The sequence below is a fragment of the Molothrus aeneus genome, chromosome 13 (assembly GCF_037042795.1).
Source record: "Molothrus aeneus isolate 106 chromosome 13, BPBGC_Maene_1.0, whole genome shotgun sequence".
Lineage (NCBI taxonomy): Eukaryota > Metazoa > Chordata > Aves > Passeriformes > Icteridae > Molothrus > Molothrus aeneus.
In genome coordinates, this window is record NC_089658.1 from 11783651 (window position 1) to 11811610 (window position 27960).

General features: G+C 40.1%; 1 protein-coding gene across 2 annotated transcripts; it reads right to left on the minus strand.

Moving 5' to 3' along the window:
* Nucleotides 1–481: 481 nt before the first annotated feature.
* IL16 (interleukin 16) lies at nucleotides 482–26581 on the minus strand. Of its 2 annotated transcripts, none has more exons than XM_066558752.1 (20): nucleotides 26236–26581; nucleotides 18494–18630; nucleotides 17718–17826; nucleotides 16132–16225; nucleotides 15537–15679; nucleotides 13666–13776; nucleotides 13150–13264; nucleotides 12872–12945; nucleotides 12565–12778; nucleotides 11402–11519; nucleotides 10116–10248; nucleotides 9301–9388; nucleotides 8119–8594; nucleotides 6431–6572; nucleotides 4109–5198; nucleotides 3428–3611; nucleotides 3133–3234; nucleotides 2192–2444; nucleotides 1186–1311; nucleotides 482–940 (listed from the first exon to the last, which is right to left on the minus strand). In XM_066558752.1, the coding sequence occupies exons 1-20, from the start codon at nucleotides 26545–26547 to the stop codon at nucleotides 747–749; spliced, it is 4215 nt and encodes a 1404-aa protein (XP_066414849.1). In that variant the 5' UTR covers nucleotides 26548–26581; the 3' UTR covers nucleotides 482–746. The 2 variants fall into 2 exon arrangements, with proteins under 2 accessions (XP_066414849.1, XP_066414848.1); XM_066558751.1 differs by having other exon boundaries at nucleotides 17694–17826.
* Nucleotides 26582–27960: the final 1379 nt, after the last annotated feature.

Here is a 27960-nt window from a genome sequence, read left to right on the forward strand (position 1 = left end):
ACAAGGTAAGATTTGTTCTGAATGGCATTGTTATTCTCCTGCAGTGGTCCTCTTGACTCTTCTGGCCAGAGGAAGGTTAGGAAAACTTCCACTACATTACCCTCATCTTCCTGCCTCCCCCTTGGAATACCATGAGAACTCCTTTCCACCCTGTGTTTGCCTGCTGCAGTAGAGAGGGCTCTGTCAGCTGCTAGTAGAAAGTCACTTTTACAGGTTTTGGCTGTCCTGAATGTTCTATGTTTTTATAGGAAAGCTGGAATTTTCTAGGGGATGTTTTGACACACAAAACTGCAACCCCTTTCTCTGCCCTACCCATTCTCTAAGGCAGTGTTTAATTTTAGGCTCATAGATTCATTTTTTGTTGCTGGGATGGTAAGGTAAGGAGCAGGACTTGGAGAGTAGCACTCAAAATTCAGCACAGGATCTGCTTCTGCTACTCATTAAGTTAATAGCTCAAAATAGGAGAGTACTATAGCTGTGATGGATTTTATTACAACCACTATATTATTAACAAAGTCATTATTTTATAATTATACACTTTGTAACATCTGTTTCTGAAGTTTGAAATAAGAATCATGCCCGTTTCCTGCACGTTTTAGTTAATCCCAGACAGCTTTCTCTGTAACTGGCAGTAAGCTCCAGTGTACTCCTTGTGGGTGCTTTCTGAGTATCTTGCTGAGGCAGCCAAGTGCCTGCAAGTAATAAAATCCTTTCTTTGAATATTGGCAGTAGTCTAATCCCTCCTCTTACAAAGTTTTGGATGACTTGCTGGTAACAGAGCTGTGATTCTTCCTCTTGATGATGGCTGTGATGGGCCCGTCAGGTAATGCCTTGATTACATTCCACGCCTCAAAACGAGTGAGTCCTTGCATGGCAGTTGTGTGCACTTGTAGGAGCTCATCACCAGGCTGAACAGGGCTGCTCTGTTCCAGTGCAGTCCCTGGGGACAGAAAATGAATTTCCTTTAATTCTTTCTGTGGAGGAAACTTTAATGGATCTTTCACTTACTAGTGAATGGATCACTAGGATGTTTGCTAAAAACCACCTGGTCCCAGCAGGCAAATTACTGGCACCAAGCAATATAATGCTGCATTTGAAAAAATAACATTTCCACAGTTATAAATCAGCAGTCAGTTATGAACCCCACAAGGCTGCCTGAGTTGGGAACATGTTAAGTGTGTTTACCTTTAAATATCCTGTTGATGATGATGGGTTTATCTCCCTGAATAGAGCCTTTCCCTCCTTCCAGACTGAATCCTAAACCAGCAGATGTTTTTTCTAGAGTTACAGTGCAGATTGTATCCCCAGTGGCTGAAAACAAATGGAAAGTTACCACATGGACTGCGCACAGTCTAAAAAGCTCAAACATCTGTTACAAAAAATTAACTTTTGGATTGTTTGTAAAGGTCCTATAAACTGCCAAATGAAAGAGAAAACTAAAGCTTTTAATTTCTCATTATGTCATTTTAAGGCCCTCTGGGAAGCTGGGGAAAGAAAGTTATGTTTGAATTAATGGGAGAATGGAAATGCAGAATATTTACTAGAATTATAAAAATCTATTAAATGAACGAAATCTAAGGAAAATATTTGACTTCATATTAGCTATGAAGTTGTTATTGACTACTAGGCTGCTAATTTGCAGTATGGAAATAAAGCTACAGATCTCCAGTTCATGCTTTAGAAATAAAACCAAAACCAAATCAAAACACAAAACTATTCTGAAAGTGAAATATTTTGCAAAACTCTGACCTTGCTGTGTTTCAGATGTAGCCACCTGCTATATCAAACAATAGCATATTGTTGGTTCAAACTGAAATTCTCTTTCATGGAGAACAAGTCATGTAACAATATTAGAATAAAGAATCACTGTTCACTGAGTTGTCATTATACCTTCAATTAGATGGTGTGCTACAATAGCCATCTTTGTACATCTACAGAAATTCACATAGAGAATCATGCTTGGGTTTTTTAGGAGTTCTTTTATTTTAGAAATCCATTAATTCTTTCCCTTTTCAGTAAAGTTATTTCAAATATTTCAATATCTGTTTCAGTAATGTTTTATTAACTGTTCTGTCTTTAATCAGGGTTCACAGATTTATACAGCCACTGCTGGTTTTATGAACACCTGGATTTCAGGTGATGAGTAAACTCTTATCAAGTGGGGGCTGCAAGATAATGCCACTAAACTTACCAGATTCTTGTGAGGCATCACTTGCTACTGATGATGTACTAGAGCTGATGGAAGCGTTGAGATTTTTTTCTCCATCTTTGGGTTTTCTGGTGACAACAACAGCTTGTCTGGCTTGCCGGGCCTGTCGCATGATTGCTGAGGCGTCGCTGTGAGTTGCACCTTTCAGACACTTCCCATTGATGGAGAGCACTTCATCTCCTTTCTGAATAGTTCCTTCCTGACAGGCCAGGCCATTGGGAAATACTTTGTGAACCTATTGAAGAGCCCAGTCACCACACACACACAGAAGGGAAGAGGAAAAGAGGACATCACTAAATCCCTTGGTTAACGCTTTACACCATTTGCATTTTTCATTCTTTGTCAGGAATAAGTTGCTTCTATCACATTTCAGGATGGAGGATGAATAAATTTGCACTGAGAAGCTTTCCTGTGCACATCCCTCCTCAAGCAGCCAGTGGAGCAGTTTGGCCCTGGTACCAGATGGCTAAAACTGTGCTACCTGTGCTATGTACCTTGCATATTCTACTTCCTGACCCTCTTGCTGCTTGTGAGAGGAAGGAGGTGTGACACTTACCTCTAGCTTCCAGACCCCTGATGTATTTTACCCACCCCATTCCTCCAGACCATCCTGCATGGTCTTCTATAAGCAGGTGAGTAAGGTGTTGGTTATTTCCTGCTGAGGGCTGTGTGTTCTGTTCTGCCTCATCTTTCAGAGCTGCTGGGGAGGAGGTGTCCAAGGCAACAGGACACTGCTACCAGACACCTGGAGAGGCAGCTCTGTGCAGAAGGAACCTGTTTTCACCCACTGTGGTCCTTCCAACCTTATCAATACAGCTGCCTGCTTTGATTATCTAAAAGCCAAAAACTGTAGTAGAAAACCAGTAAGGTATATATTTTTAGATAGAGGTTGATTTGAGAGTATTTTTTAAGATGCTACTTACTGTTACCACTTTGTTTTCTAGATCAATGCCCCCTGCCAGGCTGAATCCAAGCCCAGTATCTTCTTCTTTATGCAAAACTGTAACATGAATATCATCAAGTTCCTAGGCAGAGAAAGGAATATAGTCAAGAACTTCCCAGAAGATATGTCTTAATGATTGGAAAGTTTGTTATACATTTTTTAATGAGACTTAGTGGCATAAGCATAATATTAAGTTGCAAAGTTTACCAGACACATTCATTCTACAGCTTTCTGAACATCATGCATGAAAAAAGAAAAATAAAAAGCAAGTTTACCTTTAAAGTTTCTTCATCTAGGGCTTTGACTTCCTCTATAAGCTTTGCCAGCTCCTCAGGGGAAAGCAGAGAGATGACTGACTGCCCCAACACACCGGATGCTTGAGGTGAGCCCTGTTCCTGTTTGTCTTCCTCCTTCCCTTTGTCTGCCAGGCTCACTGTGTATTCTCTCAGCTCTGAGAGGCTGTCCCATTGTAAAAAGAACAAAAAAGAAACATTGAGCTATGAGAGAACATACCCACTAAAGCAAAAGGCAATTTTGGAGCAGTCATCTTTTCATCTTATTAGCATGTAATTTGGGAGGTAACTCCTACAACTATTATAAATACAGGCAAATGGAAATTAATCGTGTTCACTTAAAGGAAGTACAATCCATTGCATAAAAGAATGAGAAAAATTTCATGGCCTCAGGCAAATGCACTTAAATCTGCTTTATCGTGGAGATACTAGAAATAATGCTCCTTAAATAGGAGGATGTTTGAAATATCTATGTATGGATATAATACAAATCAAAAACAAGATTAGCAGTCAGGAGTCATTTAACCTTCATGCTCTAAAAAGTTCTTAGTCTGTGCTTTACTTCTCTGTGCTGCTACTTTAGAACTTTAATCTGTCAGTGAATCAGTGCAGCTGCTCACCAGTGCTGATCTGTAAATCTGAGTTTTAAATATGGTATCTTACTTTAGGGAAAAGCCAGTGTCCAGGTGGTGGTTCTCACTTGCAGGTGAGGTGGAAGGCCCATCCTCCTCCATGGAGGACTGAGACACTGTGTCCAGAGTTTCCCATGCACTGTTTCCAGAAGAGGCTGGGGACTGAGGAAGGCAAAGCAATGATTTCATTAAAGCAGATGACACCTGGCTGCTGATGGAATAGATTTTGCTACACTTCTCATCAAATGGCTTCATTATCTCACAAGCCTGGGCAGCGGTGAGAGGGAAGCTTCGTGACCTCAGGCTGTGTGCTTTCGCTACTGACACAAGATGGGAGTTAACAGCCTCTGGAGTGAGGAGACTTGATGAACTTTCAGTGCTGGCATTGTTGCTTTCCTCTGAGCTGGTTTTCTCTGGTCTGGCAATGCTCTCCCGGCGAGAGGAAGATCTATCCAGGCTCTTTGTAGCCATGGCCACAGGTGGCTGTTGGTTGCTGTTTTCACAATGCGGGAGGAGGGGTTGGTTTGAACAGGCTGGAGCTGCCTCTGCCCCTGCTGCAGGGCGAGAAGGTTCTTTCTGCACCGATGGTTTTAGGCTCAACCTTCGGGGGGTTTTTTCAGGTGACTGTGGAGCACTCAAGGATTCAAATGAGCTTATTCTTTGTTTTATTGATGATCCTCCAGGAGACACACGTGAGAAGCTGGATTGCTGTTTTTTGTTGGAAACACTGTCATGGTTGGGAGGACTTTGATCTGCCTGTGGTTTTAGATCTGAATTTGCTTTCCTCAATCCTTTCAGACTTTGGCGGAACCAGGTGGGCTTTGGTGCAACAGGAGGACCCTTCTTCACACTGTCATTTTCATCTGATTTTAGCACTTTGGAACCCTCTGATTCTGATTTCTTCAGAACTGTCTCTGAGCTGCTTCGATTTTGATTCTCCTTTTTTTTGTCTATGCCAGGCTGCAAATCTAAGTGGACGTTGTTTTCACTCATGGTAGGATTAAATAAGCTTTTTATGCAGTCAGAAATTTTAACCCAGGGGTCTTCTGTTGTATCAAGACTATAATCTACTCGTGCTTGTCTTTTAAGTACAGGTCTTTGAATTGATGAAAGTGGATTCCCTGTAAAAAAAAAGACATAGATTATAAACAACCATCCATCTACTTCTTGCTGCATCATTATTAATTCATTAACCTTGAATTTCATTCAAGCCTCTGATAATTTTTTTTGAAGTTTCTAAAAAGTTTCAGCTTTTAAAAATTCATAATTCTTGATCCATAAGTTCTGAATTCAGACAGTGAAATTAACTGAAAAAAAAGCTCTTGCACACTTAAATACGTGATTGTTTTTTTAGAGGGTTTACAAATACTGAAATTCTAGGGTGCTGAAATCTTGATACAGGATGTAACAGCTAAAATAGAAAGTTAAAATTGCAATGTTTTTTGCAGCCTAGAGAAAAATCTGGTGTTACAGTAAATTCTTTTGAAAACCATTTATTTTCTACATTTGTAAGTATATCCTACTCTAAAAAGAGTAGGATCATAGGAAGATCTTCTATATTTATGCTTCCTCAAATTTCCTCAGGCATTTCCAGTTGATTTTTTCTGATAAGTAAAAACTTGATTCTAATATGTGAATATTTTTTACTTCATGGAGCAATTGAGCATTTTAATGTTAGACATGGTGGAGCTGAATGGCAGCAAAGTTCTGTTTGTGCAGCTGCACAGGTACTGTTTTCTGCTTCAGTGTGAACTTTTTTTAAGGCAACATTTTTACTTTTTTTAATGATCTGAGCCATAACTTTACATAAGCCTGTATGTTGTAAGAGACCTCTTGAGATTGTCTTGTTCCCTTAACACTAAGTTTCCTTAATTCTAACTAGCACAGCAAAAAAGTAACTTTTCAGTGGTTTGTACCATTGCAACACTAGGGTCTTGAAATTGTGCATAAAAATATCCGTTAGAAATGCTAAAACTAAGCTTTAATATGAGATGTTCAGAATAACTAAGCAGTTTCATCTGAAGAAATACAGAAATACTGTACCTGTCCATGAACAATTTTTACAATAAATCATCTCTTATGCTGCTTTTGATCTATTTTCTCTTTTGACAAAGATTAATAATTTTTTAAAATTACAATAAATCATCTCTTATGCTGATTTTGATCTACTTTCCCTTTCTTTACAGAGATTAATCAATAATTTGAAATTTCATCTGTTCATCCCAAAATTTAGAGATATGGTTTGAAGACTATATTTAAAGAGAAAGTGAAGTCAGCTCAATACCCATTTTGGAATCCAAACTAAATACTATAGATTTAGCTGGGGGAAACAAGTTAATTAAATTAAACATACCTAATTTTTCTTTTCTTTCTTGATCTCTGCCCACTGGAGCAGCAGCTGTGTGCTCCTTATCACATGCAGTAGGAGAAGTGGTGAAGACACTGTGGGTTACATCGGTTTGATGTCCCTCTAGCATTGCTTCTCCAACTTCCTGCTGAACAAACAGGAAAGAGAAGTGTGTCAGAATGCAATTATGCAAACCACACTATATATGAATCTGAAAAAATATATGAATCTGCAAAAAAAACTAGAAACCCCATTTAAAATTGTGGTATGCAGGCCTCAGACATACTAATACAAAATTTGTGGGAAATAAGGGTTGAAAAAAAATTTCAAGCACTAATAAAACCTTTTCTTAATGATCTAAAATACATTCTGACCAGAAACTTTCTCTCTTGGGTATATGCAGATATAAAGACAATCTTAATAGAGGAAGTTGTCTTCCTGAACAGATCTTGATTTTTCATGGATTTTATTGATCTTAAGATTTAGGGTTTTCTCACTTAGAATGACTAAGTACGAAGAATAAGAAGTTGCAGGGAGTGGTAAGTTTAACAAGTACTTATTGCCCTTAATTTAACTTCTGAAAGTTGATTTTCTAGCAGTGGTTTCTACTTAGGGGATGGTAAAAATGACCTTACCTAAGAAGCTTAACTGAAATTTCTTTGGATATTAACATTATATGTGGACTTCAGTTTGCTCTGTATAATTTTGTATTGATCTTTGCAGCTTGGGAACTGGTTAGGGGGGGCAGTTTGTGTTTTTTGTGTTTGGTTTGGTTATTTGTTGTTTTGGTTTGGTTTTTTCTGTGTTTTGTTTTTTGTATTTTTCCTTTGCATTGCATTGAGAGCAGTTCATTTCTACTGCCATATTGCTAAACCTGAGGAAAAGAAGTTTCGGTTTTAAACAAACCACAATTTTGTTTCAACATGCAGATCTCACAATCCTTCACACTCATGCAAAAGTGAAACACTCTCTGTTGTCCTAGATGAGAGAGGGAACTGAAATTTAGAAATATACAAATGTACACTGTTTTCAAATACTGTAGCTCATCAACAAAGATGTATGTGCACCACAATTTAAATGGTTTTATTTAATACCTCCTGGTTTCAAGAAAGGTATCTGAGCCCAAGATTCCCTGCTGCACATAATGTTAGTGCTTTCTTCCAATAAAAATCCACTGCTGAAACAAAGAAATTATTGTTTTATGACTACTACTATAAATGATATGACTCTGTGACACAGGGAGTTGGGGTGAACCACACCAAGCTGGCATCAGAAGCTGTGTAAACACCTCCAGGCCCAGCCTAGGGCATAACCCTGGGAGCAGAGCATGCTTGATTACCACCAAAGGCACATGCTCGTGAGGAGAGGCAGGGACTCCGATTCGTTCTTGCAGCTGCTCTCACTGGGATTTTAACTCAGATACCTTAGTATGGAAGATTTTCTTCAGACAATTCTCTGCCTTCCGACCTTACTTTGAACATAACATTTTGTGCTATACTGGCTTCACTAAGATACACACCTTATTTTCAAAACAGAAGAGACTCATCTTCTTCCCCCCATTCTCACATGTATATATATTTTCCTCCTTCTTTCCTACTCTTCTTCCTGCTGCCATGCAAAGCCACTTTGCCTTCCTTTTTCCCCTGCCTCAAAAATATGCACACACAAGAAAAATGTTGTAAATTTTACTTTACCTGCACACTTGCAGAAGGTAATGCAGCCACTTCTGATACAAGCTTTTCTTTTCTGTCTGCATTACCCTGGTCATCACATGTGCAGTCCTGCTTGAAGTATTTCCTTGGTGGAGGTTTGGGCTTTGATGATTTAGGTTTTCTAACGAGGATCTCTGATGACTTCTTAGTGTTTTGCAAGGCTCGACCACCTTCACTACAGGTGGGAGGGGAATTTCTCCCTGAATTATTGGCAGAGAATGAGTAGAGCAGCCCAGGCTGCTGGGTAATTGGTACATCTATGCTGTGTACTCTTGCTTTCAAGTCTGTGAGCTGGGGCACAGCAGCAGGGGCACAGGAGGCCCGGGGGTTGTAGCTGCTGTCGCTGCTGGAGCGGGTCATGAGCCGCTGAGCCCTGCGGCTGCAGCAGCCCACGCTCCTGTCCGAGTGCTTCTCACAGGGCTGCCTCCCGTGCCAGCTCATCTCCAGCCTCTTCGCACCTGTACCAGGAACACGGACAAAATGTCTGCTCAGTACATGCAGAGTGCTCGCTTCTAAGATTCAGCTGATGAAATCTGCCCCTAAGTACCATCCTTGGTGGATGCAAAGGCGTGATTTATGCATTGAAGGCTTGTAGGGTCAAGAGTCAACAGCTAAGTTCCTGAATGACCAAATAATATTCTCCTTATATATAGGTATGTCAGCACTATCATTTTACTGATAACTGTTACCTGTTGGTTCTTTAGAAGACACTCAAAGCAGTATCATTACTGGAAGAGGTTATCATACCTGAGCTGGGCAAATAGCTCAAGCCATGACTGCATTTCCTCACAAAAAAAGGAATTAACAAGGTTTAGCCCTAGGGCATCACCTTCATAGTTCCTTGTTGTCATAGTCCTGTCACCTACAGACAGTGGTTTGAAAAACTCTAAGCAGAGCTTGTGAATTGGAGAGGATGAGCAACTGTGAGAGGAAGTTTGCACAAGAAATTTTTGTTGGTAATCAGACAGACTTGGTCTGTTCTCATCACTCTGGTAATGTATCATTGGAGACATGTTAGGGGGGCTGTCCTGTAAGCTTTCCTCCTCTTTCTTTCTGCTTTGGGTTACCTGACTGTTTTCAAGGATTCTAATACAGCATGTACTCATCCTTGGCATCTTTTAAGTCAAAATTACCATGTCTCAGTGAATGCATTTATTTCCTTACCTTCAGTACTCCATTGGTGTCTCTCCTTTCCAAATCTGTTGCTTTCCACAGCTTGTGCAACAGCTTCTTTTAGCTGTTGCTCAGACACCTAGGAAATATCATGCCATTTTATTCTCATGAGGTGAGTTAATTGCACACCATTATATTTGTATAAATCCTAGTGTATATGAAGTATATATATGGATATGCTCTTTTTAGTGGCTATTTAGGTAAAGTGGGACCTTTTAAAGGTAAACATTCTTTTGCAGATTTCACTAGAAGTGGAGTCCTGGATCTACCAGTATAAGGTAACTCAATACACCATAGTTTATGTAACAATTTAAACTTAATAATAATTTATACAGTATTTGGTGCTAGGAAGGATTTTGTTGAAAAACCTTGCAGGAATAAAACTTTATACTTCAATATTAATTTAATTATAAATATTGGCAGAGCAAGACCTAAATTTTAATTACTGAAAGATAGTGTATAAACATTTCTTCTTGGGGAGGTATGTTCCCTCTTTCAAATTATTTACTTATCATTGTCAATTCTTTCTTACATAAGAATTATGTTTTGGGTTATTCCTTAAATGTTATTTCTGTAGCTTCTTTATTCACTGCATAGAACCTCATGTAAGACTGTCACCAGTGATCTTCAAATCTTAAATAATTCTACTTAAGAGAATGCATATCTCAGATTTTTTTGTGTGTGCACAGTGATCATCATAAAGAGATCAGCATCTTTGTAGTCAACATTTTTCCACCTGTATTAGATCAGCACTTCCTCCCTCTTAGTTCTATCTTGAAATTCAGAAAGAATACAGACTGTGCTACCTGTGGTTCAGGGTGTCTGCTAACAATGATTTGTACTGCACCAGGATCACAATGGCTCAGCACAGCATAAACTTCATTAAGGGTTGTATTTTGTACTGAAGTTTCATTAATTTCAAGAATTTCATCTCCACACCTAGAGAGATATTAAAAAAAAAAAGAGAGAATGTAAACAAAGATTTTTCTCCTGACCTCATCTCACTCATGTGAAAATATAAAAAAAGCAAATTCATAAAGTCGACCTAATTAATTTTCTTACAGATTAAATCTGTCTTTCTGTCCTGTTACAGAGAATGTAATGGGAATGAGTTGGATGCCAAGGGGTTTTGATCTGCCATGTTGCATGCAACCTCTGAGCTTTCTGCATGTTCAGCTGTGCACACTTGGTGTTCTTTCTGCTGTCTGCAGCTCAGCTGCTGCTTCCACCTACACCTTACTTCCTTCCTTTCCAGTTAGCACTTCACTTTTCATGTCTTTATATTATGTTAGTGGTTTTTAAGTTCAGAAAGGATGTTATGTTTCTGCTACATACGTGAATAACCCATTAAGAGAAAAATTCCAATGACAAACTATCAAAATCTGCTAAACTCGATCTTTACAGATGAAATCCAAATTTGGCTCATATGGAAACTGAGATTGCCTTGCTCTGCTCTAGTTCTCACACACATTAAGAGCCTGACTGAAGGTAGTGACTTGTATCATGCAAATATTCAAATAATTTAAGACTACAGTTCTTTCAGCTAAAGTATTAGAGAGGAGAATTACAGAACACCTTCACTTTGATCAAAAACACTGAAACTGCTGTGGTCTGTTCAATTCTCAATATGTTCAACACTACTAGTTGGTCAAAAATCTCTGAAAGTGAATTTCTACACTCTCACTTAAGCTCATTTCAGCAAATCTGTTTTTCTATTGGGCAAGAAGAGATAGAATTTGAGGAGCTTGTATTAGGAAAAAAATCTAGTGCTCAAACAAGCCAAATTATGCCATATGTTTAGATTTTTCCAAATACTTTCTCATTTGGAGGTCTCCTCCAGTAGCCATGCTACAAGCTTGTCTAATACCTTCAAAGTTAGCCCAGCTTGGACAAGAGGCAGAGATTTCCCTGGGTTACTGTATTTCTGAAAATCTCACATATCCCGAAGACATGCTCCAACCCTGAGAATAGCACATGTGCTTTAAACACCAAATTCCCAAATTTCTTCCTGCCCAAATAGGTCAAAAATAAACCCATAAAACAGATCAATGAGAAATTTGTAACCTAAGATATCCAGCCTTTCTCATCCTACCTGAGTCTCCCATCCATATGTGCCACTGATCCTGGCGAGAGGGTGTGAATAAAGATCCCTGAAATACACTGGAAGTAAGGGATGCTACACAGCCCAATTCCAAGGCCAACACCTGGCTCTGAAAGAATCAATAATAATTTTAAAAAGTCCATAAGAAACAGTCAAAGCAAACTATTGAAGAACCTTCTTAAAAATTAATTAAATTTAATTCTTTTTTTCTGCACAAGCCAGAACCAAAGTCTTGTGCTCATGAGTGTTGCACATTCAGTATTTGTTGCTGCTTCCACTGCATTTTTCTGTACCTTTCTATTGTTTTATTGTGGGGTTGTTATGGGGGCTTTTGTCCTCCTCATGATTAAAATGTTACAGACACAATGGACTGCAGGTTTATTTTGCAAAATATCTGTCATTACAGAAGAATTCAAATGACTTTACAAGGAGACAAAATAGAAAGAAAATTAAGGAGCTAAAATTAAGAGGGGGGAAAAAAGCTAAAATTAAGGATATATGGCTACTGTTACATCATTTCAGTTTTCTTTCTGTTTTATATAATAGAGCTGAAGACTTCTGTGAGTTTACCCTCTCTGCTGTGGACAGTCACTGATGTCAGATCCCATCCTGTGTGTTTGGTAAGTCGTGGTACCTCATAGAGGCTTTGCTTTGTTTGTTGCTCTGATGTTCCCATATTTAAAAGTTTATTTCATTGTGCCAGTGGTTGTTTCTAAATAGAAGATGATGACAGTTGGAGAGGAGGTGAAAGAACTACAAGAAGATGTAGATAGTTATTTTATTTGGTTTAAAGCCTTTTCAAGAGTGAAATTAACTGCTTGCCTAATTATGGGTAAGAGCTGCACAGTCTGCTTAATAAGAGGCATTTGTTGGCAAGAGCTTTACTCTTTCAAATGAAGGATATGCATGTGACTCTAATGCTTGAGAGCAAAAAATCCTCTGTGATTGGCTCTTGAGGACAGATGGTGTTCAAAATCCAGTTGTTGATAGATACTTGTTAGTACTGACAGGCACCAAGATCTAATTTAGTGTATTAAAAAAAAACAGTTCAGGAAAAGAATCAGGTTTGTGAGGAAAGACATTCAAGGAGCAAATGAACAGTGGTTTGTCAGTCAGTGCTTTGTTGGCAGCGCTCAGTTAATGTCAACACTCACCTTTGTTTAGGGTAACTTCCATTATGACCCTGTCATTGGGCTTTGTAGGATTTAAGGAGAATGCTCCATTTTCTGAGCTGAAAGAGCTGTTTTCCTTGGTTATGCATGTACTGGAGCTCAGTGACTGACACAGGAGGGGTGACTGACAGCTGGAAGCAGAATGAGGTGTGCTGAAGCTTGTTCTGACTGTAAGTGTCAGAAGACCCTTTTTGGCCTGCTGGAAAGAACAGAGAGTGAGTGAATGGGTTGAGCTCACATGCACATTGTGTCTAAAACCAGAGGTTGTTCTGGAGGGAGAATACATAACCTTAAATTTCTGCAAAGCATCATAATGTGTTAATCCATGCATGGATTCTCCATTCAGTTCCAGGATTTCATCACCTGTTTCGAAAGAGAAAAAATTATATCACTATTACTGTATTGTGCAATAAGTTACGTGATAACATGCATAAACTCCAAAGGACTCTTGCAAATACAAAAATGGATGCAGGTGTAAAAGTCACTTATGACTCATTTCAGCTTCAATCTGACTTTCAGTGTCATTTTTTGGGAAGTGGGAAAAAGGAGAGAAGAGGTATTTCCCACCTTCTTGTAGCCTTCCATCAGCAGCAGCAGCTCCACCAGGAAAGATGGTTTTGACATAGATGCCTATTGGTCCATAGATGCTGTCTTTACCACCAACGATACTGAAGCCCAAACCCTAATTTATGGAAGAACAAGTGTGTGAGAATCCACGTTCAGTTCTCATAATAGTTCATTTGCAGTTTCTTCTGCATTACCTACATGGGCAGTATTGTCAGTGGAGCAATATAACACATGGAAAAATAGTCAATCACATTCCTGTAGAAGGAGTAAAGGGAAATTTCAGCAGAAATTTCAGCAGATTCAGCAGAATCCTCTCACATTTTGCTTTTTGTTTGTTCCAATCAATTAATTCACATTGTATGCACATAGGAAGATGTCTAAATTATTTTTTAAATTTTTTCTTGGATATGAACTGGCAGCCCAAAAGTAGCAACGTGCAGTCACCTCTCTGCACATTGCAGATCACATTTGTGACAAGAAGTAAAACTCATGGTAAATCAACAGAGCCAGTCTTACCTTCCCTTGTCCTTTCATCAATACAATGTTTGAAATCACTGAAGCCTGTGAGCCACAGGACGTGTGCACTAGTTGTGCTGTACTTAGGGATCTGGATGGCCTCGAAATTGCCTGTGAACATTAAAAAACCAACAAAACCAACAATTTTCTTTTATGCATAAACAGACATTCTTGAACATACATTGCAGCAACTTGTTTATTTGAAATTTTTTTCCTTATAACTGATTGTACAAAGAATTCTTTAAAAAAAAATCCTTGTAATTTTCATAAGCCATTTGTTATTCAGAAAATCTCTGCTCACTGAATTTGTCCTGTAGGGACTAAATTGGAGAAAAATTAGGATGTTGGGTCTTGAAGGGGTGAAATGGTGTAGAAAGATATATTTGTGCTCTGGCTTGAGTCCCTATGCCAAAACCCCATTTGTGGTCATTAGGGGACATGAACAAGTATTATCATTTTTGCCTTCAAGAACTGAACTAGAATCAAGACATTCAAAATCATTCCTTCATCTTGTGACTAAAAACTTTATCTTGGCACATACCAAACCTGTTTTCAGCATTTTCCCCAAAATATGAATTTGTGCTGGATTTCCTAAATTCAGCCTCTGAGATTTGCCCCATTTTAATAAAGTTTTAATGAAATATTTAGTGAAATGTTTAATGAAAACCTCCTATTTCAACACGGAATTAGGTATTACAAGATAATTTAAGCACTGACAGAAGTCATTACCCAAAGCTAGCTATGCATGAAGTTCAGCAGGGTCAGAGTTAATTGCACTCATTACACATCTGAGAGAGTTCAACGCTTTTTTTTTTGCTTTTTTTTAATGCAGCAAAGTGAAACTAACAGGTGTTGAAGAGTGAAGAATCGGCCAAAATTATGGTTTCTGCATATGCGAGAATCTCAATTTTGACATGAAAACCAGCTTATCTATTCAACATGGGATTTGGAATGGGACTAAGAGGTGAACAGGTATGCAACACCAAAAACACAGTCTCCAAAATGCATTCCTCTGTCTGACCAGGGTGACTGTTTATTCTGGTCTGGGTCTTCTGAATCTGAAACAGGAAATTTTCAAATTTCCTTTGTTTCTGTGTGAGGTGTATTTTTTAATTTCTGTTTGTGGTGGGTAGCAATACCCAAAGCCAGTATGCTGCCAAGGAACCTCTTCAAATGGGCAGCCATGCAGGAGCTTTGAGGAGAAGGAATCCCAGTGAATCCTTGAGGACCTCTCTGTGCACTCGGGTGTGGTTTGGTAGGGTTTGTGCTCTGGTTTGCAGCCTCCTTATTCCTGTTAAAGCCTTGGGTCCCTCAGGGTTGATGGTGGGCCAGGAGAAGGCAGGGTACAGCAGGGAGGGAGGTGGGAGCTGAGTGTGAGGATCTTTGCCGCCATCTCCTCCTCCAGGTCTGAGTCTGGGGACCATAAATGCCCGAAACATTTCCCAGCATCTCATGGATCAGTTGGCATCTATCTGGAGAGCACCTGAGCCAGTCTCCAGCCTCCTTTAACAGGTCTTTAAATCTGTCTCTTTCAGTGGGGGCCATGGTCAGTCCATATCCACTTGTAGCCATGGCTGGGCCAGCGCAGCACTGGGGCTCAGAGCGGGGTGGTGTAAACCATCCTTGGGAATTTAGCCACACCAAAGAACCTGCTGGGCAATGGGAAGGAGAACATGGAGAAATGGCACGGTGCCTTTTCTGCTCTCCCACCCCTCACAGAGGAAATGTCGGGGGCAGAAAGGAGGCAGAGTGACCATCACCCTGGCAGGGCCTGTGGGGCAGAGGGGATCTGTCAGGACGCGCCTCGGTCATGCGGAGAGCCCTGTTGGGGACAGCACTGTGTGTTCCTCAGGTGTCTCTGTGGCACTCACCGGGGCTCTCCCTGCAGGGCAGTCCAGCTGCTGTGACAGCGATTTTCGGCCGGCGTGGAGGCCGTGGGGCGGGCGCTCCCTGAGGGGCCCAGCTCTGCGCGGCGCCGGGCCCTCCACAGCCCCGGCCCAGAGCGGGCTCGCACCTGCCGGGTGGGCAGAGAGCCCAGTTACTGCACAAGGCTTGGACAAACAGCACAGGCGTTTTAGGCAAACGTTACCCAGAAATGGTTTTCCCTTTGTAAATCTCGATGTGAAGGGATTGATGTTTTCAGTTGTCACTTTGACGACAGTAATTAATGTTAAATATAGTAAAAAGCATGAATTCCCTACCAAAAAAGTGTTGGCCTATTTAGAATACACCATAAAAAAAAAGGCCCAAACCATAAAATGCAAACCTTATGCACCAAACCTAGCTGCAGGATGTTGTGAATACAGCAGCTGATGATTCTATGCATCAGCAATTCTTAGCTAAGGATCCCAGAATAAGTTTGGACAACATTCAACATTTCTTTTAGCACCATAGTACCATCACACAACGGGGTGATCTGCAGCCCTTGAGTATTGCAAGAAAACAGATTATTGCTCTGCAACTTACTGGTGGAGTTACTGCGAGTCCGCTGGCATGCAGCCTTACCGTGCAGAAAACCATTCTGTATTTCCAAAGGCCTTTCCTTACGTGTTGGTGTTTCCTAAAACAGACAAAAACCCAACAAACAAAGCCCATTGCTATGCAGAAAACTTCCAAAGTGATCTATTCTTAAAAAATAAATTTCTTCTAATTTGTCTTGCATGGATTTCAGCCTGAATCAAAAAAAACATGGAGCAAAATTCATTATTTAATCTACAAGTTTTTAAATGCTAGAATTAGGGACCGTATTCTCAAAAGCAACAGGAGATTCCAACTGGAAGGTACTGATTTTTTTGAAACTTCTTAAACTTAGTCCTCAGAGGTTTTTAAATGCTCAGATTGTATTTTGACTAAAAAACATGCCTCTGAATCAGAAGTTAGATACATATCCACCATTGCATAAAATGGGATTAAGAATTTTCCTCTTGATTGTAACACCTCCCTAAGGTGCTTGAGTACCTGAAAAATATCAGCTACCTCCAGAAATTAGATAAGCATGGCTATATCTTACCCATCCATCAATCTGTCTGGACGAACTGAGGGTGTCCAATTAATTTTCTGTTCATTTTGTCTAAGGACCTGAATCTATTGCTATCTTATTACTTTGTTACAATCATTTTTATAGCAAAATTTGGGCTGCATTCTCCTTTATTCTCCTATTTGTTTTAAATAATGAATTTTGCTCCATTCAGCTTTCTAAATGCAGGTTTTTAGAACTGTTGGAAATAAGTACGTGATCACATCTGAATAACAGTAGATCTTAGGAATAATTTCTGGGTGGTTCCTGCTAGTCCTGATTCTGATCCTGTTTCTGTGGCACAATTATTTTGATCCTGAGGGAATCTCAGTTAAAGGAAGAACATTACTAAATACAGACACCATATGGAAACTGATATAAATAAAACAAAATGCCAAATTTTTGCTCAGTGTTATTCTACAGGAGCTGAGACAGGAGCAGTGTCAGAGCACTTACGGAATGCTAATTTTCCTCTTGGACAGCAGGTGGGGGTATTGCCAAGTAGCAAAATCCTACTAGGGCTTTTCCCTTGGGGAACTCCTCAGAATTAGAAACACGGAGAAGATCCTTGAAGATGAATTTTGAAAGTGATTTTGCAGTGTTTCTCTTGCCAAGCTAGCTAGCTTGAAAAGCATTTGCTATTAACTATGGATCCTAGATTCACAGAACTACTTTGTTACAGGGCCTGCTCTCTGGCTTCTCTGGGATGCGTGGATCTTCCCTTAAATACGTTTCTGCCTTTCTTCAACTTCTAAATGGAAAATTAATATTGGCAAGCTGTGTGTTTCTAAAAGAAGGGTTTGAACAGCCCTTGCTAGAGTTTCCCAGAGCCTCAGCCTCCCCACAGCCTCTGTTTATCTGGGAAAAAGCTATGCTGATAGTCACCAGAGTCTGACCACAGGAGGTTTTGGGTTTTGTCATGAAAGGCAAAACCATCTTCAAATGTCTGATGAACAAATTCCCCTCCTCTCTAAAGTAAATGTCCCATCACCCCACAGTTGCTCATGCTTACTTTGTGAGCCATCATGATGTTCACCAGCTGTGTTGGTGGGGGAATGAGAGACTCAGCCTCCTTTCTGGACAAGTCTTTGAGTGATTGTACATTTAGTGCCAACAGTTCATCCCTTGGGGTCAGGCAACCATCCCTTAAAGGAAAAAAAAGAAACATTTGTATATTATTTCACACAGAATAATATATCCCTGTTCCATGTGCTACCTGTCTCACTATCTGAGGAGTCAGCTTCAGTTCTCCCTTTGCCTTGACCTGGGCTGCCATGAGGTGCCTGGGTGTGTGATACCCCCATCCCCTGCTAGGATTTTTCCCCATTGCTGCTCTCTTCTGCCTAGTCCTGGTGATCACTGGCTGCCTGGTGATCTCACAGCTGACATTCAGGCAAGACATTCCTCCCTTCTCACTGTCTTGTACTGAAAAGTTGTTCAAAGACTACATTTACTTCCTGTCACACTAGCTCACATTGCTTTCCAGTGGCCTTGTGGGACAGATGCCAGCCTACACTGCCCTTTGACAAGGAATCACCATTTGAAAACCTGATGTTATGTACACTCTCTCTTTTTCAAGGTTTTATTTCTTGGTGTAATTGAGCAACAGAGATCCCTGAGTGGCCACAGTTTTATTTTTCTACAATCTTCCAATGTCTCCAACTGGAAGCAATGTAAGGAATGATTCCCAGACATCATTTCTTTTCTCTGGAACTGAGCTTCAAGGCATAGTTTGTCACAAAAAGCTGGTTGTGCAAACTCTGTGCAAACAAATGTCTCTGTAATAACTAGCTAACTCCACATGTACTGTACCTGTTTGCTGGGCCCTCAGCAGGCACATGGCTGCCTGTTAACCCTTTCCAGAAAGATGCACATCTCGGACTCCGGGAGAGCTTGATTCCTGAGCTGCCTGTCCCTGATGTTGAGCACAGCCTGCAGATGCAGCTATCCTGATCCAGAAGATAAAAGTTTGCATGAGCAAAAATGTACTTAAACTGTTAAAATTACTTACACTTATTCTGAACCTTTTTAAGAAAGGCTTTAGAACCCAGTTGCCTCCCAGGAGAACAGGAGCCTTTAACACTGTCCTTTTGAGAAAAAACAATGGTGTTATAGAGTCAGTGTTTTACAGAAGTTATTTTCCTTAGGACTTCAGTGGCTTCTGGCTACAAGAAGGAAGAATTACAATATAGTGTCCCTTTGCATGAAGGGAAGAGAGCAAATAGCAGACTTTTCATAGTAACTGGGTAAACTTTGCCTATGCTAGCTATTGTAAGAATAGACAGGGAGGAAAATAAACACACGCCAGAAAATTAAATGCTCTGGAAAACAGAAGAGGTCTGAATGGAAAATAAGTAAAATAAGTGTATACAAAACACTAGATGCTCCACCCCTGCTGCTGACTTGTTAAGTGGGGGCAGGGGACCAGAGAGGTCTGCAGCATTGGAAAATTTTTTGTCCACTCCAGACTGGTTGAAATTGCTGTAGTCTGCATTGCATCTGGAGGACTAATTTTAAGCATATCTTTAATGCAGTTATGAATCATTAACACAGGGCCATTCAGAAGGAGAAGTAGTGCTTTGAGACATGTATGGAAAGCAAAGAATGGAGCAACTAAGCACATGAAGCACAACACATTTGACTAGGAAATACTCTCCTGTGGCACAAATGTGAACACCTAAAAATTTTAAAGAGATGAGGAAAGCTGGAAAGTTAGCGCACAATTTCTTTTCCACTTGTTTAGTATTTCTCCTGATTCAAGAGAATCATTCATTTCTCACTTATTCTGCTCCCAGCTGAACCCACCTCCTCTGCCCTCGCCAGCCTCTCCATACTCCACAAAGTGAAGAGGGCACTCAGTGTGTCCTGGATCCAGGCTTGTTCCCAAGAGATTTGTATGACTGAGGTATAGATTTCTGAAGGGGAGGCAAATTTCATATGTTAGGACAGGCCACAAAGCATAACAGTGGTCAACTGTCTGTGTTGCTCCCAGGGCCCCTGGTCAAAGTGCATAAACTATTTCCAGTAATCTGTAGTCCTCTGAGAGCACAAGGAAAGCTGTGTAGCCACTTTCACCACCAGCAGGGCTTCATTTCCTCCCTAGGCAGAGTTCATCCAGCCCTGAGGATGAGAATCATTGTGCTGCTTCACCAAAAATCAATAGGTATTGCATCATTCGTAACTGACAGCAAACACAAAATGCAAATTACAGCAATGTCAATAAAGGTGGTTATCTTTCAGGCTGACTGCCGAAGCCTGGCTCCCATTCTGAAACCTGCCAGAGTAAATCTGTGAATGAATGAAATACTTAACTTGGGGCCCTGGGCTGAATTCAGTAGGTAATGGATAAGGGCTATACTTGTATTGACTGACTCGTTAACTCTGTGGGTTTGCTTACATTCCAGATTGTCTGCCTTTGATGAGGAGTGTCTGAATTTTACGAAGCCTTTTTTTGTTCGTTAAGAATTTTTCTGGTGAGTAATATGTTGGTAAGGATATAAGCATGGACAGAGTTCTATCTTAAACCAGTTGGCTTGAGCTCTAATATTAGTTTTGGAGCTTTTATATTTACTTTTCACCCAAGATAAATATCTTGGGAAATGCTTACTTGAAATCAGGATTACATTATGTTCCTTTTTTTTAATGATCTTATGGCAGTTCTTTGAAGTCTTCGGCATGGTAACAAAATAAAGATTAACATTCTGATGCTTTAAAATTTGAGATCTTGAGTAGCAAAAAATGTGAGTTCCCTTTTCTGTTTGTTTGCACTGTCCTTTATTTCAGGCATGATTATGACATTAGAGGTCAGATTCTGCATACATGGAGCATCCATTGAAACTCACAGGGTTTTCAATAAGGTGATGTGCTTGTTGTAAAACATGAGAGATGTGAGATAGATATTAAAGGCAGGAAATTATGCTGCCATTTGGCTGAGTATTTCTGAGATGTCAGCTGCTTGTCGATTGGGGCTGTTGTGAAAGAATAATGGTATTTAAAACTCAGTGTTTAAAAGAGTAATTTTCTTTCTTTTTCCTGTAGTCAGAATTCAAGTTTGGACTTGCCAGCTTATCTTCTTAGGAATCCCTACTCTTGTGAAATGCTCTCTTGAAAGATACACATATCTTCTCACAGACACCTGTCAGACACACACACAACTTTGCACAGCTGTTCTCCACACTTCATTTTATTGATTTTCATGGGCCTTTTCAGACTGTCCCCAACTCATCCCTGTTAAAAGCGAGTCCTGCCTTTCCTATAACTTGTTCACAGTATATAGCTACCGTGTTCATCATATTTCTAAATACCCTCCTAATTAATTGTCCAAAAGTGTTGTGTCTCTGCCCAGTTTCACAGGACATCACAGAGAGCAGTGGGTTTGGCTCTGAGGTTTTTCAGTGCAGCACCATGAAAGTCTTTTGGGGAAGAGATTGTATTCTGTACAATGGGACACGTGCCAGGCTGGAAATTCTGGGTTTTTTTGGGACATCCATGAGAAACATCACCAAACCAAATCTGATAGGAAGATTTTTCCAAAAACTGTAAGTTGCATGCATTTAGTCACTAGAAAAGTAGAGGTTAAATCCCTTGTACACAGCAGAAAAATCTTGGGAAAAATTTTTGTTTAGATTTGTAGTCATATTACCCAGTTGGGCTACATTTCAAAATAGCTCCATGTCTCAGTCATTGCTGCAATTCATTTAGGTGAATTACTTAAAAAAAGAAGTTTTTATTGGTCTATGGACATGTGGCAAATATCTGTATGTTGTCAACATCTGTATTTTTTGGGTCCTGGATATAGATCATTATATTCATATCCAAGTTATTGCAACATGACATAAAATTAATAAAAGCTGTTCTTCAGAAAAATAAATGTTTGACCAATTCTTGTGCCCACAGTCAATTTGCTTTGGGTTTAGTTCTTTAATTTTTTTTTTCCTGTCTCTGATTATTTTATGCATAGAGATACTGCTGATGGTTCCAAGAGTAAAGACAGTATTTATTTTTACATTCTTTTCCTTTTTAAAGTGTTCTGTTTGTTTTGAAAGGGGATTTGTAGATCTGAATACAGTGAGTACTGAAAATTTGCTAAAAGAAGGTTGTCAGCTTTGAGGTGGGGGCAGATGGATCCTAGGTCAGCCTTGTCTCTTCATTATTAGAATATATATTTAAACGTATATTTTCTGCCAGTGAATAAACTCTCTTCTTTGTCTTCCAGCACTTCAGGACTCTGAGGAAACTTTTATCTGCATTGTACGTTCCACTCAAATCAAAATTTGTATTTAAACTGAGTCTGCTTGGCTGAAAGATAAAAAGTAAAGGACTTTAAGAGCCTTCTTGAATGTTACACAGGTGAGAATAGATTAACTTTTCTTGTGTTTTTTCTGGAAAAATAATTGGTACATCCAGGCCTACTCTCTCTTCTTGTTCCCATTTTTTGTCATCCAAAATGCAAAGCTTCTGAGGATGTTTTTTATCTGTCGTTTAAAAGATTCTTTTTTCCTTCATGCTTTCATTAGACATTTCTAACCCAGAGTCCCATCTCAAAACATCTAATTCCAGATGTTGTTTAGAAATAAGGGTAACCATGGCATCTGTGGAAAACTGAAAAACTTTTGTGCGCTCTTAAAGTAAGACACAGTAGTTAGATTGTCTGAATTGAAATGTTATACAAGGCTAGTTCAAGTAAGGTCTTGGACTCAGTTAACCAAGTGCATGACAATGAGCTAATTGACTGCTGGTTTAAAAAAAAAAAGGAAAAAATAAAAGGAAAAATATATCTAACAGCAGTACAATAATTTATTAAAATATTTTGTTTTTCTGGTCTTTCACAGTTCTTATGACTGTGAAATGGCTGGGATTTCTGAGAGAATACGGTCTTTGGGGATTTTCTTCAAGGATTAATTTTTTTCTGCATCAGTTCTGACAGAAAGGGCCAGAGTCTCTCTGGCATAAACTCACTCAACCGGCTCTGATGTACCCTAGCCCAATGCCTTGGTCTTTTACAAGTATTTATAGTAGGTGTAATTCATTTTCCCAGCAGCATATTCCCTTTGAAACCAGTAAAATGGCAGAAGCTGGAAAGCCAGGATGATGCAAGGAGCAGGGCATGAGATCAAGCTTTGCCCTAGATTGACACTTCAGCACATCAGATGTTACAGAAGGACCTTTCCCCTGCCATCTGCGCTTTGGTGTTTTTTCCTGGGAGCCTTTGCTGGCCTGCATTTTGCACCACATGCTGTATTAATGGAACAGCTCCTCTCCCAGCTGGCTCTGAGGATGACCTGGTGATGTACACCAAAAGCAAGAAGGCTGGGCAGACAGAAAGAGAGAAGTATGAAAACTGAGGAGAACACATAAATATCTAAATAAATGCAGTCTCTTCTCCTGGCTTTGGTTTTACATCCCGCCCATGGGTTTGTGTTTGAGACATTACAGTGTGTTGCCATAGCACTTGTCCTGGTACCAAAGGGCCAGCTAACTGGTGTTTGCATCAAGGCAAGTTAATAAATTATATTCTGCTGATGACCAAAGGAGAAAAATTACCTTTTGCCTTTTCTCTTCTTCAAGCAGAGAGTTAGGGACTAAAGGAAGAAAGGGTGCAGAAGTTTCTAGAACCAAGTAGAGCCATGCAGTCAGGTCAACTTAGTTCCTGTATTTATTTCATCAGAATCCAACCCTTTTCTATTCTAGTTTATTCTAGATGCTATTTCAACCCTGCTACCGGCCCCACTGTAGCTCTCAGCACTTCCCAGGGTTTTGGGAGTGTTGGGAAGATGTAATGAAATGCTTCTTGGAGTAGCAGAAGTGCTTCTTGCAGCAGCTCTCACACTCAGCAGAGCCTGCTGTTCTCTGAAGGAGCTGATATCATCTGTTCCTGTCCAGCTCTCCAACAACTGGAGTGATTTCAGTCTGAGCAGGCAAAGACATCTTCCACAGTGCCTGCTGTGTCCGTGCTCAGGGTATCAGATACTGCTTACCATTTCTTTGGTTTCTTTTCTTTCAGGCCATGTGAAAATTGCTGATTTTGTGAGAGGCACACTGTAAAGGAGATCTGCTTGTTTATACATAGACCAGCTGGCAGTCCACCATACCAGACCAAGCACACCTCATCTCATAAAGTGTCTGGACAAGTGACAAGTGACAAGGAATAGCCAGTTTAAGTGAATAGTGGGTCACTGAAGCCAAATGAATTAAAAGACAGTTCATCTGCTCTCACTGCTGACAGAATACTAGAGAAGGAAAAAAAAATCTGTTATTTAGTCCTGCAACACTGATTTGCTAATAACTTATTGCTTATGGTATATCCCATGTTGTCAGTAGAGTATGGCTCAGAGAGGCACTTAAGGTTTTCAACAGAAAAAAAGGAATTTGAACTTTGAATACTGATGTTACAGGTTCCCCCTTACTCTGGAGAAGAAATGTACAGGGAGCATTAAATCATGCAGCACTTTTAGGCATTCTTCTCTCCTTCCTTGTGACAGCAATATTAAGTTGTTCAGTTCTGTGGGAGTTATTAACACCTTCAGAGTCACGCTCAGGGCTGGAGGTGCTGGAAAGGAGAAGAATAGTGGAATATTCTCAAGAACACCACAGAAAGAATGGAATCAATTTTCTCGAACAAAGACAAGGATTCTTCAGCTCTGAGTCACACAGCATGAATTTCTGAAGTGTCACATTTAGATGGAGGAGAGAGAATTACACTGGGACATGAAAAAATGCCTGTTTGACTTCTTGAAGAGAAGGCTTAAGCTTTGTAAGACATGTGGTACAGAAGATTGTTCTGACAGGCTTCTGCCATATGGAAGGTAGAGATCACTGCTTTCATACTCCAGGGGGAAAGCCTCAGCAGCACAGGAAAGGGTTGTGTGGCTGTTACCAATGTTCATCTTACTTAGCAAGCCAAGATAAGACTTTAGAATCACTCATTGATCCATGACTCTGAAAGGTATGGAAGATTAGCAAGTAGCATTTGAAGAGGTTTAGATTGCTATGAGAGCTCTGGAGTGGGAATTTAATGGTACTCATAGTCTACAGCAGCACTAAGCAACCCAAATGCTGCTGTGAGGGACTGAGCTGCTGACTAATTTATGTCAGCATCCGACACATGTTCTTCAGTGACACTGATGCTTCAGCCTAAGAGTGGATTTATATCCTTAGCAGTTCTATTTTTATATGTGCGAAGGCATTGTGGGACTTACTCTGTTCCTCAGATCCCTGTTTTAGCTGCTTGCCAGCTATAAAAGCAAACAATCTAAACTTCCAGTCTGAGATGAGATACTGAGGAGTTGCATGTGGGGATGGATCACAGCAGTTATTGGAGCCCTGCACACTTGAGAGATGTGCAAGGAAATAGACTGTGGCAGCTGACACACACCCACCTAAGTGCTTCAGCTTTTGAAAAGAAAAGATGGGGGAGTGCACAGAGGCCAGCTCCTTCTTCACTCACAGAGACATCAGCAGGGTGCATAACGACTGTTTCCAAAAAGGAGGAGTTGGCATGGTTTTGCAGGGGACTGAGTGAATTTTGGGACTTGGGTCTTGTTTTCTGTCAGAATGCAATAGCAAGTTGGTTTGGTTTTGTCTTCCTGCTGGGGCTTTGCCAAGGGTGGAAACACTTGCATTCATCCTGCTGCAGTCTTTGTGATGCTGGGCATGCTGTGGTCATCATCAAGGGTAAGGGGAGATTCTGATTTTCAGTACCACTTGTGCCACTGTGTGTTTAGACATAGATGTCTAATTTTAGCCAATATATATTTTATTTTATATAAAATAAATTAGAATATACAAGGAAAACTATTTAGGTGAAAGAATCGGTTCTTTCAGATAAGCATGTATCTGCATAGATAAAAGGCATAAGGTAACAAAGGAGGTGCCAGGATGACACTTGCAGTGAGGTCCCTTTTACACATCACAGCAACAGGTAGAGAGAAAGTGGAAAAATTAGGCTATCCTACTGAAAGAACTTTCTAAAGCCATCTAAAATATCTTGCTCAGACTGAAAAATTGTTCAGAATGTTTGGGTTCACATAGCTGATTAAAGAATAACATTGTAATATGAGACTCTTAGACTTTTCACATCTCTAGGAAATGTGACATCTCTGGTGGTTTTAGAGCCACCACTACCTTCTTCCTGAATCAGAGGGAAAGAGCATCTGCCTACTGAATCTCGTGTGTCTGACACAATATTAATATAATCCAGGCTTGCCTGGCTTGTGAGATACCAAGGTATCACACTACAAGAACACTTTGCTACAGTGACAGGTTTATATTTTGAGCTGGAGTCTCTTGCAGATAGAACACACCAGCTGTACTTGTCTGAACACTGATAGTGGCCTAGAGGCACACTGATTTCAGCAGACTGTGCATCAGCAGAGTGCAACAGCACAGCAGGGAAGCCAGGATGTTTTCATGCCTTTTATGCAGAGCAGGAACATTGCAGGTTCGTAGGCTCTGAAACAGCCAAGTAGAACCCTAAGTTCCTGGGAAATATTAATTAATCCATTTGGGAATTACTGCAGTGGGAAACATTACAATGCCCAGCACGAATTGCCTACCTTGGTGAGGAACTTTCTTCTCGTGTTGTTGCAGTTCTCATTTGCTGCAGCTTTGGACTGGAGGATGCTGGTGACCACACATGGAGGATCAGGTGGGCTGTCCCCTGCCTCTGCTGTGTATGGCAGCTGAGTTCTGGGACAGCAGTCAAAATCCTCTTGACCCCAGCTGGTAGAGTTCTCAAAGGGATCAGGGCATTTCTCATCGGGACTTGACCCATCGTCGCTGGTTTTGGCATTGCAGAGTATGAGGGATCTTGAAATGGAGCGAAACTTTCTTGACTTCCTGTTCCCAGCATTGCTCTTTTGATCCATCTTCAGAGAGCTGCTGCTCTTTTTCCTATCATTCTCCCATTTATGTGGCATGGTACCTTCAGTAGTTTTCTCTGCTTCTGTGGTGCTAAATATCCTCCAGGAAAGGAAATATAAAAGTAAGTTGTAATATACCCTACTTTCTCCCACTTAATAACCTACGCTACTGGAAAGCCCTAATGAATAAATCGAATCAACAGAGCCTTTCAGTCTGAGAACAGCCACGTGATATCTCATGACTTGCTAATTCTGCTTCTGTGCAGAGCTCTCCTAGATCCTCCTTCACCTTTTCATTCTCTTGCCATGTTACCCAAGCAGAGTGGAGTGTTTTTAATAAATGTTTGTGATGCTGCCATTGTCTGCTTGCTTTGGGCATCTGCTGAATTTGCATGTTGAAATCCCAAATTGAAAAGGAAGATACTTTAAAAGCATTACTCTATCCTCCTAATATTATTTGGAAAGAAGAAGCTCCTTCTGAAGTTTGATTCATGAAACCACTATAATTCAAAGAAGATTAATCAAATTGTCAACTCTAAATTCTCTGCCTGGCACATCCGAGTTGTAAGTGGTTTAGCAAAAGTCGATCTTAGCCTTGAGAGAGTCAGGAATGTCAGGCTGCCATAAAACTTCCACCTTTGCAAACCAGAACTCACTTCAGACTGTGCATTTAAGAGTAATGGAGGGATCCAGTGAAGCACTTAAGATGTGAATATCTGATTAGGGATTGAGTTCTATAAAGGAATACAGCTCCAGTACATCAATCAAAAAGTGTCCTATTACAGAAATGGTTTATTTCAACATTTTATCTTAATTTTATATGATTCAACATATAAAATTAAGATAAATTGGAAAAAATATATACAATCAAAATATAGCAAAATTTGGAGCTTTTGTAAAATGAGTAACGTAATGAGCATTTTAAGATAACAAAGTGGTTAAAACTCTCTCAGAAGAAGCTTTCTGGAAATGCCATGGTAGGTATGTGTCAGCACTAAAAATTCAATGAGAGGACGTCTAAATTAATTACTTTGACTCTCTCACTTAAGTTTTATCTACACAAATTTTTCTCTTCTCCTCACAGAACCTCACTGATGCCAATGTTGCCATTCTAGAGAACATGCCAATTGAAACTAAGTACTTGCATAAATCAAACATGCTGTAGGTGTTATACACAAAACTGAAAATCAATGTAGTTTGAAAAGCACTTTCAGGTATCCTATTGAGAGAAAAGGTTTGTCCATCGTGTTCTAAACTGGGTTGTTGCATTTGGTTTGGGTTTTTTTTCCCCCTGTTTTTATGCAGAATTTAGTAGATATATACAATTTATCTGAAGTTCCATTGGTGATACAGAAATAAAGAAGGCAGATTTTCTAAAGGCTCCTTACAGCCACCACAATAAACACAGACCAAGCCAGG

What these genes read in the sequence shown, in the direction of transcription:
- IL16 (XM_066558751.1), bottom strand. Translation starts at nt 26,547, where the DNA reads ATGGATCAAAAGAGCAATGCTGGGAACAGGAAGTCAAGAAAGTTTCGC. An exon ending in CATATGGATGGGAGACTCAG is followed by an intron (nt 10,249 to 11,401) that starts GTAGGATGAGAA and finishes ATATCTCTCTAG; the next exon opens with GTGTGGAGATGAAATTCTTG. An exon ending in AGAAAGAAAAGAAAAATTAG is followed by an intron (nt 5,199 to 6,430) that starts GTATGTTTAATT and finishes TTTTTTTTACAG; the next exon opens with GGAATCCACTTTCATCAATT.